This window comes from Lepidochelys kempii, chromosome 2, assembly GCF_965140285.1.
Source record: "Lepidochelys kempii isolate rLepKem1 chromosome 2, rLepKem1.hap1, whole genome shotgun sequence".
Classification (NCBI taxonomy): Eukaryota; Metazoa; Chordata; order Testudines; family Cheloniidae; genus Lepidochelys; species Lepidochelys kempii.
Window position 1 is genome coordinate 109,797,784 of NC_136381.1, and position 12,021 is coordinate 109,809,804.

At 39.7% G+C, this 12,021-nt stretch overlaps 1 protein-coding gene across 3 annotated transcripts in view; it reads right to left on the reverse strand.

Moving 5' to 3' along the window:
• RNF144B (ring finger protein 144B) overlaps positions 1-12,021 on the reverse strand; it is a 75,620-nt gene that overhangs the window by 54,886 nt on the left and 8,713 nt on the right. For 2 of the 3 annotated variants that reach the window (XM_073331900.2, XM_073331901.2), the window contains exon 2: positions 1,910-2,108. The exons of the other annotated variant lie outside the window; for it this stretch is intronic. In XM_073331900.2, the coding sequence (XP_073188001.1) occupies positions 1,910-2,074 (165 nt within the window). In that variant the 5' untranslated portion in view covers positions 2,075-2,108. The remainder of the gene's footprint in view (positions 1-1,909; positions 2,109-12,021) is intronic. 3 annotated transcript variants of the gene reach the window in all.

Consider the following 12,021-nt stretch of genomic DNA (forward strand, 5'->3'; position numbering starts at 1 on the left):
AAAGCATGTTCTTCATCTACAGGAGAACTCCCACTGTGGTCAAAAGTTGCACATGCAGTTTGAGAGCCGTTTGGCTTCGTGCAGAGTAGTCCTTCACTGGTACTGAGAAGGATTACCTGCTCTTAGATAAGATATGTACAATGGAAACATTAGAACTTGCATCACGACTAACTTATATAGATGTATCTGGCTCTCAGCAATCTCAAATAAGTGGCAGGAAGATAGCAAGCAGGAGCAACATGAATGAACACAGCATTCTGTGCAATCAGTGACTCAACCCTCCATAACCTGAGTCACATATTGCCACAATAGCCTTGTTTCTGTAAAATCGACCAGTTAACAGGAAAATGGGGAGTGTTCCTTCCTTGTCCATCCCTGACACCGCATACAAGACATGCACAGAACAAGTAAGAGAGAGAGAAGGAAACAGAATAAGCATGAAAGACAAAGGTACCAGAGAGACAAGGTGGGGGAAGTAATGTCTTTTATTAGACCAACTTCTGTTGGTAAGAGAGACAACCTTTGTCTTACCTCACCCACCTTGTCTTGCTAATATCCTGGGACTGACATATATATAACAACAAGTCATAAAGACAAAGGTAGACAGACACCAAAAGTGAGACAAAGCTTAAACACAAGGCTTAAGAGCTATTCAAACATTTAAAAGTCCATTGAAATGAGAGAGAGACATTTGGACACATTCTGCTAAGTATGTGAATACTAGATACAGATTCCTAGCTGGTGTAAATTGGCATTGCTCCACTGAACTTAAAAGAAAGAGGATGATTTACATCAGTTGAAGATCCGTTCAACTTAGTCGTTCTGTGATTAAAGATTGGGGTCTACTAATGTAAAGACTATCCAAAAAGGATTTGATAAAAATTATACTAACCAAGGCTGAGTAGAACTTTCCCATGTGTTCTACAGAAATTCCACAATCTTAAATTTACAATAGTCAAAACCATGTTTTCATATTACATTCTAGAGAAAAATTTGAAAACAAAAGATATAAGTTGGATAGCTTGAACGCTCTGTTTAATCAATAGGCAATTAAATCATAATAAAGGTCAAAATTAAAAACCACATTCACAGATTCTATTTCAATCCATTGAATATTGCCCATTTTAAAACATGCAGCTAGATGCTGATCTTATTTACTCTGACATAAATGTAGACTAGCTCAGTTGAAGTTACTAGAGTTATTCTGGATTCACACAACAAAACAGAGATCAGAATCTGGTTCATGAGGTGAAATGAAAGCCAGTCAAATACTGGAGGTCTAATTTTGGGTTGGCCACTGTATGACCTTTATCAAGTCACTTAACCTTATACCACTTAATCTTATGCCCTTATACCTCAATCAGCCTTACTGACAAATTAGGTTTTTAAAACAACAACAACAACACTTAATTGACAAAAAATGCTACCTGGGACCTCCACAGTATGACTGAACTGGAAGAGTTTGAGGGCTATTTTCTTTAGAGCATCTATAAAATATTTATGGGGAAGAAACATTTTAAAAAGATTCTACAGAACTCTATGGTGGTATTAATATTTTTCTTCAGGAAAAATAAAGATGCTGATTGAATATGAATTGTTTACTTGCTCAGCTAACCATAAAAAGAGAAGGTGTCCTACTGTAATTTATGATTCCACCAATATGCATTTTATTGGCTATGGGAGTATCTTCATTAGAATTCCAAGCTGATGAAAGCCTCATTAACGTCAACGTTCTTTTAAGCAAGACCGGACAAAGCAGTAGCAAGAATATGCCAGGAAACTATCTGTATTGGCATGGATGGGAGTAAATGACACCACTGCCTGACTTGTGCCATAACAATATAATAGGTCCCTTGTACCTCCATAGTCTATTACTCTATTTCTTGGTTAAGGTGCTGTCACTGCTTACCGCTGTACAGAAGATGCAGCTGCATTCTTGAAGAGTGGTCATCTTATCAAGAGAATGTTCACAGAGGCATAGCTTGCAAGTGACTAGAGGTTCCAGACACAATTCCCCAGCTTCTGACACATCAGTTGTCATGGTGGGATGGCCGATCTTACCAGCAGAATCCATCCGTTCATTAATATCTTACTCTGGTCCACTCAACCTGCAAAAAGAAAACAGCTGAAACTCCCCAAAAGCAATGCCAGTAGCAAAAAAGTTTACATAATAATCCAATGTAAAGCCATCTAAGGGGTTTGGTTTAGTGAGCTTCCTCTAACCTACCTGTAGTTCCTAGTTCATGTTGGAGCTGTGTATTGTATATCTGGATGAAAACCCTTCTCAGCTGAACTGCAAGATGTTGATTGAAAACCTTCTAAGTTTTGTGCATGTTTTCAGACTGGGGCATTTAAAAAATACTGCACAATACTGGGGATAATTTCATTTGACTATTCTGTTTCATGATCCTCATGTTAAATGAAGCATTTCAGATTCTGAAATGTGAAATGGTGGAAAGTAAATATACCAATTTTATTCAGAGCTTCTTACCATTTTCTAAATAGAGTGCAGCGATTAAGGTACAGGACAGAGAGTCAGAAGGTCTGGAATCTATTCAGAGTTCTGAACTGATTTGTTATGCAACCCTGGGTGCAGGTCTATACACAGTATACATTAGAGAGTGTTCCCAGAACTAGAAGCCTGATTGTCTGTTGGCCTGCAATGTGTGTAGTCATTTTCACCAGAGAAAAGCAATGGTAAAACTTTGGCAAATCAGAATGACACCATTATGCACTCACTTTACAAAGGTGGAAATCACTACAGTAATAGAGAATCAGGTCCAGTATTCATGTGTGCATGTGTGAATGAGAAAGAAATATATTTCTCCAGATGGAACTGAACCCATACAAAACCTTTTTGGAGATATAAAAAGTCTAGGTTATTTTACAAATTATTTTTAATTTCTAGGCTCCTCTATACTTCCTGGTTGTGCCTGGCAGTGAAGTCCTGAAATACCATAAGAAGAGCCTTTCTTGTTAGACTTTGGGCCCACTTTTGCAGACCCAAGCAATGTGGCTAAGGTTCATGCATCCAAATTTCCGGGTGCTCATCCAAAGCAAAGCTCTCCTTTACAGGTTCACTAAGTCCAAACCTCATTCCATTATCCTTAGCTCAGTCTCTTTATGGTACTATGCCATCCATAACAATGAGTTCCTTATAACGGTAGAGCAAGAACTATAGCAATTGCCAGAAGCCTTTGGAATAAAACACCTCTCTGAGTCAGAATCTATAATACGCTGTTCTGTAATTGCTGCAACAGTGATGTGTCAGTGAGTCACTGGAACTGTAATAGTGGATCAAGAACTATCTATCTGTTATTTAGTTCTACATTTTAGATCTTAACCCAATATATAATGAATTACAACATATGTTTACTCAGATATATACACACTCACTTCTACTGCAGCTGTACCTTCACAGTATTACACTCTTACCATATGCTATGAAGCACTATGTTATTCACTTCAGTGCCATGCAGAATTTCCAATTTTTGGGGTACCTATAGTAAGAGATGTGGCTAGAAATAGGAACTAGAAGGGGAAAAGAAGAGGGGGAATATTTTAGGTTTGGGATTTCAAGACACAAATGGCTGTTCATCTTTTCCAGGGTCAGATTTCCAACAAGATCTAAGGGGGCTGTGTTGCTGGATTTGCACTGTGTATGAATGAAACAGTAAAGAGGTTAATAAGACTCAATGTGGGTCATGGAGTTGACAGCTTTTTTTATTAATTTTGAAGATGGTCAAAATTTGGCAAAGTGACAGACAAGTAGCACTAGTGACTGTAAACACACCAGTCCTGATTCTCAGCTTTGTCTGAGCTGGGCTTGGATGTAGTAGAGAATGGAAGCCACAAGGAGCTGGTTGTGGCTCCCTGGTTCCCAGCTGCCTCGCTCAGGTGCTCACTCAAGTAGCATGAGACCTACTCTGCCATTTGCAGATAAGGCTTGGTAGACCATGGCTCTACTACTGCTCCCTATTACTCCACCCCTTACACCACGGGTAGAGCAACAGCTGAGGCCGGAGGCAGCTGTGGCAGAGATTCCCAATACATGGGGAGAATTCTCCTGTGAGGATTTCCGGCCAGTGACGCAAAGTGAACTTGGTGGTGGACTAGAGAATCTGGCTCATAGTGAGGTCAAATCCATTTTACCTTGCTTAGCACATAGTCCCACTGCAGTGGGACTCTGCAAGTGAGTAAAGGAAGCAGGATTTCATCCAGTGTCCACATCCATACTGTGCAAGCTTTCCTCAGACAGCCCTGATGATACACCTCAATCCTGACCTACAACATTCCTGCTATGCAACATTTAGGCCTCCGCAGAGCAGTCAATCCACAAACAATCTTCTAATTGGGACACAGGTAAACTGGAAACAATGAACGTTTTGTAGGCTTATTTTAATTAAACAATAACAGAGGCCCGTCGAAGTGCCTTTACAAAAGATTAAAATTCACATTATAATCAATAAGTAGACTGCTCCCAAGTCTATTTTAAGCACATGCCAAAAATTCAAGTTCAACACAAATAAATTAACCAACAGCTACACATGTCTGGAATGAAAAAAAAAAATAGATGGAAGAAAAAGACGGTGCCCCATGTTTTGGTCAATAAAAATGTTAAATATAGCTATCTGAAGAAATTCAGAAGACCTGCTGTCACCAATTCAATGTCATTCACCCAAACAATGTCTTTGAAAACTGATTTTACAAGACTTAACAAATCTGTAAGCACTATGATCCATTCTATCGTCCCAACTTTTCCTTTCTTGCCTTTATCTTCCACAATGCTTTAACCCATTTAAAATAGGATACTCAAATCAATATGAAATGTATTGTTACCCCTTTTACTGGAGGCCTAGTCAAAGTCTGGGGACCTGTAGATGGTGTTCCAGTTGGGAGTAGTCAGGTAATTCTTTGATGTAATTTTGTTTATTTACAAAGAATGTACAAGCCCTGTGTCACTGACCACAGAAGGAATAAAGTAGCAGGAAACAGTTTATTTTGCTCACAGCACCAAAAACACTCTGTTCAGCTTGAATCTCTGACTAAAAAAAAAAACCTTCTCCCCAGGTTTCTTCCAGAGACAGCCTTTTAGCTGTTCCTTCTGGCTGTCTCTCTCACTTTGTCTGTTCTTGTCTGACCTCAGATTCTGTGAGATCTCTCTTCCCACACACATACACACCTACTGAAAACAATACTCAGCCAAAAAATCCTGGGTGGGTTCACACACCCTTTTGTTTTAGGTGGGGCTTAGACTTAGTGTTATGTTAATTGAAGAATATGTTCATACCTGCCAATCTTAAATCAACCCCATTACAAGGTTTCACCCAGCTCATAACAGTATCACTGAAAGCTGAGTGTACTAGAGTACAGGGCATAACTGTGCAATAAACTTCTTCACTGAACAATAAAGACTATTTGCTGTTTTCTGAACACAGTTATAGTATTCCAGAATGCTCTAACCCCAAGAGAGATTCTACATTAAATTCTTCCTTGATGTAACTCAGAGGCATTATCCCAGGGATGTATTTGAGCAGGTATATGCAATGGCTGCCTCACAAGTTGAAAAGGCAAGGGATCGAGACTATTTTTTTTAAGTCATTGTCTATTCTCTTTAGACTGTATGTACTTTTCAAGACGTATGGTGTGTTTTCTTAAATTGCACCAGCTTTGTGAGATGTGCTCACATTTCCATAACTGTGCGTCTCTAAGAGTAACAGCTTTGGTGCCACATGACCAGGTATGTCCTGAAAATGCAATGAATCTGAATGGAGGTCCTATAGAAAAGGTCAGCTCAGGGGAGGGTAAACTGCATAGTCACCAGGAGTGCAATTCTCTGAGTGGTCAGTACAGTCAATGTTTTTGTCCGTTCCATTCAATTGCCTGCAGACACTTTCACTTGTCTCTGGGATGTGACAGAGCTTTGTGCTTCAAAGCAACACTGAAATGTCTCAACGCAACCCATAAGCAAGAAAACAGAAAGGCATTCTCAACGCAGAACACAGATGGCCTGGATGTGAATGAATGAATACAGACAAAAAAAATAGTAGAGGAGTTCATAATAAAACAAACAAACAAACAAACAAACAAACAGAAGCATTCGAGGGGTGCATAGTTGTTGTTTGTCCTGGGGATTTTCTGGCAATGAGGTGTCCTGTTCTTAGAAAACTGTCTGAGTTTGGTGCAAAAAATAATTTTCAAGGAAAAAATAATTTTAAATCGACCAACTGCTCTCAGGAATTTACCTAGCCTGCCTGGTGTCTGTTTCCTGACTTAGTTGCCAGTGCAAGTCTTGATAGTAGTGTTTGGAGGGGGCGGAGGGGGGGGAGAATAATCACTGGAGGCATACTCTATGGGCTCTATTCACCCCTGTGGGCACAGAGCAGTGCAAATTACATTATCTGCTACTAATGTCACTTCACATAAAGAATTCACCACAAGGAGAAGACAGATAACATTTGCACTACTGCCCTACCTCAATGGTTTTTACCCTGTAGGGTTACAGGATAGAAGCTTCAAATTGTGTTAGTTGGAACTCCACAATTAAAGTTGGTGTAGTCCAGGGGTGAATCTGGCTCTGTATTAATATGTCAAAAACATCTATTGCGTGACTTGTCGTAACCAGGTAGGTGAGGTAATATCTTTTATTGGACCAACTTCATCGTTATCACAACCAATAATGTGTCCCTCTCAATTTCACTATATAAAGCTAAGAAGTATTATCAATAATAATTATTTTCAAACACTCTATTCTGGAATCAATATAAATTTGAAAAAGACATCTGATCCAAATCACAGAAAAGAACAGAAGCTTCTATTTCTCAGATGAAAAGGTAGGAACAACAAATATGATGTCACATTTCAGCATCTGATTCACCATAACATATGCAGTTCATATTCACAGGATTTAATTCTATTTTTACTGATAAATGTTGATTGTCATAAATATAAAGGGAAGGGTAAACACCTTTAAATCCCTCCTGGCCAGAGGAAAAACCCTTTCACCTGTAAAGGGTTAAGAAGCTAAAGACAACCTCGCTGGCACCTGACCAAAATGACCAATGAGGAGACAAGATACTTTCAAAGCTGGAGGGGCGGGGAAACAAAGGGTTCTCTTTGTCTGTGTGTTGCTTTTGCCAGGACCAGAGCAGGAATGCAGGTCAGAACTCCTGTTAAGGGTTAGTAAGCAATCTAGTTAGATATGCGTTAGATTCTGTTTTGTTTAAATGGCTGATAAAAGAAGTTGTGCTGAATGGAATGCATTTTTTGTGTCTTTTTGTAACTTAAGGTTTTGCCTAGAGGGATTCTCTATGTTTTGAATCTGATTACCCTGTAAGGTATTTACCATACTGATTTTACAGAGGTGATTCTTTTACTTTTTCTTCAATTAACATTCTTCTTTTAAGAATCTGATTACTTTTTCCTTGTTCTTAAGATCCAAGGGTTTGGGTCTGTGTTCACCTATGCAAATTGGTGAGGATTTTTATCAAGCCTTCCCCAGGAAAGGGGGTGTAGGGCTTGGGGGGATTTTGGGGGAAAAGACGTTTCCAAGTGGGCTCTTTCCCGGCTATATTTATTTGTTAGATGCTTGGTGGTGGCAGCAATAAAGTCCAGGACAAAAAGGTAAAATAGTTTGTACCTTGGGGAAGTTTTAACCTACGCTGGTAAAAATAAGCTTAGGGGGGGTTTCATGCAGGTCCCCACATCTGTACCCTAGAGTTCAGAGTGGGGAAGGAACCTTGACATTGATAAAGGTTGATTTCACCATACTGAAACAAACAGATAAAAAAATATGTCCATCGATAGGCAAAGTAAGAAAAATCCTGCTTAAGAAATAAGAGTTTGATTTAAGGATTGTATATATTTGACATGCGAGGTTAACAATTTGTGGTTTCACCGTTATAAAGCTTTGACTTTTTTTAATCTCAACATCTGCAGTTATTAAATAATTATTGTCTGAGCTCCTCCCCCTCCCATTATCTGACTACCAATAATTTAAAGGATAGGTCATCAAAGGCTATTAGCCAAGATGGGATGCAACCCCATGCTTCAGGTGTCCATAAGCATCCAACTGCCAGGAGCTGGAACTGGACAACAGGAGATGGATCAGTTGAAATTGCCCTGTTCAGTTAATTCCCTCTGAAGCATCTGGCATTGGCCACTGGCAGAGATGGAATACTGGGCTAGATGGACCATTGGTCTCACCCAGTATGGTCATTCTTATGTCCTAATTTCCTGCAACTGTGAAATTTAAATCAATGCAAATTGAAAAAAAGCTAAAAACAAATGATAAAAAATAAAAATAAATATTTTTAAAGACTATATAAGCATATTACTGTTAATAGTCCAGTATTTATTTATCAGGTCAAATGCTGGGTTTGGATATGCACATGGATATCACCATGAAGTGGAATAATCAGTGTTTTGAAAGAGCCACACAGATGAACACACTCAATTGAGGGGTCCTCAACTCCTAAAAATTGTACATTAGAATAATTAAAATCCATCCCAAATAATGTGTTTGACTTCACATGAGCAACCTTAATCATATATCCCAAATGTTCAGAGTCTGCTATCACAAACCAGGACCTTCAGACTCCAAATTTCTTGAGTGCATCGTATTCCATATGCATCATGAAATAAACAATCCACAAAAAAAGTCTCCTCAAATTCATTGTCAATAGGGAGTTTCCTGCACACATGTGATTTTATACATCTTTCCACTACATCAGAGATCCAAATGCAACCTCCAGCACTGAGGGACATCATGGAGAACTGTGAAGCCTTCTGCCTTGACGCTGATTGGATGCTGATGAGTATAAATGGATTATACTCATGTATATAAGTCATTTGTCCATCTTTTACATTCAATGTCCAAAACCAGGACCTAAACAGGACCCTGTGTATGCAGACATTATTCCACTGAAGTCAGTAGAGCTGTATGTGTTTGCCCAGGGTTGCAGTTAAAGGGTGTCAAGAAAGGGAAATAAGGAAACAGGAGAAATGAGGCTCCAGGAACGGTTAACTACACAGAAAGTGGTAGTCATGTTTTTGTCAGCATGGTCTACACTATGAGGAGAAGCTGGACTCTATTTTTGGCAGAGATGCCACCACTAAATCATGGTATCTTGTGGATGCAACCAAGGACATCTCCATAGATGCCGACCAGGACCGAGCCAAAGAAGGTTGATCCTGAAACTCAGGATCTTGTAGACCTCGACAACTCACTGAAGTCTGAAGCAGACACAGTGCTGGAGACCCCAGACTCTCCCGAATCACAGGCAGAGGACCAAACAGTGTAGGGCCCTAACACATCCCTGAACCTGTGTCCCTGACGAGTTGCAGTGTTTCATAAAGGCCACCTCTCTGGTTGTTCAAAACATTCAGCAAGTCTGTCCACTTCCTCTTCCCATCCATCAGCAAGGTTCTCTTCCTCACTCTCACATAGCTGCTTGCTGTGTTTTGTACAACCTAGCATACAAGGCAGATATTGCTCATCAGTCTCCAGTCTTGACATCAGGCACCTCCATCTCCCAGAATGACAGGAAGAAGGGCAACACCCTCAATGTCCATAGTGATCCTCAGAGAACGAATTCCATTTTTCATTGCAGAAAACAGTCCACAGTTTCTAAAGATCCTGGCATCAAGGACATTTCCAGACCACCCCACATTAGTATTGGTGAACATTCCATGGTGATCAACCAGGACTTGTAGCACCCTACAGAAATAGCCCTTTCTGTTGATGAACTGTGAGTCTGGTGGGGGAGCAAAGAAAAGGCATGTGCGTCACATCAAGGGCTCCACTGCAATTCAGGAACCCCAACCGTGCAAATCTATCAAATATTCTATGCATTGTCATGACTTATGAGCCAGGGAAACATCACCTTCTTGATAGCAAAGTGCACACCTCCATTACAACAACCCCAATGGTTGATCTACCAACACCAAACTGGTTAGACACTAACCAGTAGCTCTCATGTAACTGTTCCACCACTGCAGTGCCAGGGCACGCACTGCACAAATCTCTAGGAAAAGTAGCTTTTGACATCTTAGTTTTGCCACCAATGCTAGTCATCCCAGGTCTGCAGCACTACCGTGTCCTACCAGTCACTGCTAGTTGTCTGAAACCAAAAGCAATGGTCCAAAGAGTGAAGCTGCTCAAGGAAAAGTTCAAGCAAAAGCGTCTGCTTAATTTCAGCCACCACCTTCTCAAGTGCTGTTCTAAAGTCATTGTACAGCTTGAGATATATCGCAGCAGCCTGTTTGAATTAGGCACCATAAGGATCAGAACACTCAGCAATGTTTCCTCCATGCTGCCTGACAGCACTTTGAAAATGGTGCTGGCTTGTAACAACAAGATGCTGAGCTGAAACGAGTAATCATAGGAACTATTTACTTTGGCCCCAAGTCCCACAATTCCAGTCCAGTGCGTTCCAGTAGGTAACCCATACAGTATGGAAAGACTGCCCAGAATGCTGAGCACTTAATCTGAAACAACACAGAGCTTTGTGGATGCAATGATCACCAAGGGAAGTAGCTTAACCAGGGATAACTATGTGATGTGGGTGCACTGCTCATATAACACAGATTCACAGAACCTGCAACAGCTTTCAAGGGTAGACATGCCCTGACCTACTTAAAGTTAAATGAGTGCTTTGCTGAATGAGGGCCTCAAAAAAGACAATTGACATCACAGATTGAAGGTCGGATTTAATCTGTAAACTACTGCATTCAGACTGATTTAGCATCTTAAATCTGTGCCTTGGGAATACAGCAAGTATTGATACATAACAACTCCTTTTCTGGATACTGTAAAATGCCACTGAGAACATGGCAATGTTTAAAAAAAAAAAAAGGAAAAGAAATTGTTCTAAACCTCTTCTTATTATGCAGTCCTAGGAAATCAAAGCTAGCACATCTGTAATCTCTTTCATAATGGGTCTTTTGCTCTGTAAAAATTTTATTTTAAGAAAAGATGTTTAAAGATCAAGCAGCTTGCGAAAACATGCTGTCTGGTATAAAATAATACAACAAGAGCAATTTATCTCATTTGTTTCCATTGGGAACAGTTGAAAAATTAAGCACTTCAGCTGCTGTTCATGAGGCACTAGATATACAAAGTATTTTCATATCGTGCTGGCAACCAAAAATAAATAAAATACTTTAAAAAGAATGCAGTGGGTGGGAAAGCTCGGACACCGAAAGTGTTTTGAATTAGTTCACTCACCGTCTGTTACATTAACTAGCTTCCTGAAAGTATAAAATATAAAATCAATATAAGATACATAATCAGTTCTTCTATTGTTCTATTAGCATTTTAGGATACCTGAAGCATGCATTCATAAGTTTCCTGGTTTCAGAGCCATTGTGAACAAATAGATATCATCACCCTCATCACGGCAAATCCCAATGGGATGTGGCCTCCTTGCAAACACGTAGATATACTTTAATTAAAATGAAAGAGTAATACAGTATTTATCCAAATCACTGTAGTCCACAACGGTGTTGCTGCAGTGTTTGTGGGCATAACTGTAGAGTACTTTAGCATTTCTATAAGGGAGTCCATAATGTGGGAGATTTTAGAACACTGATTCTTCATAGTAACAACTCCTTACTTCAAGACCTACTCAGAGAAGGGGATAATTGATCTTGACTGACCATAATGAACCAAATTCAGCATTCATATAATAAATGCAACGGCACAGGTACCAGCTAATGCTCATTATAATGGTGGTTAGGGTGTCTTTTATCATACCTGCCACTAGGAATCAGAGGAAAAACCTAGGCAGTTTGGTTTTATGTTTCTATTTTTATTTAATATTTTTAAAACTAATCAGTAGCTTATCACTAAAAGAGAGCTGCCATTATGCAATTGAGAGAAAGCTAAGAGAAGCTCCTCCAGATCACTGCCCCACAACATCTGCCCCATCTGTAACTGGCCAGAAGAAAATGAGGCTTCTTTTTATTACTAAACTGAATTGCATATCCGGAAAATGGTCTTTATGACATCTCCCTACTGGA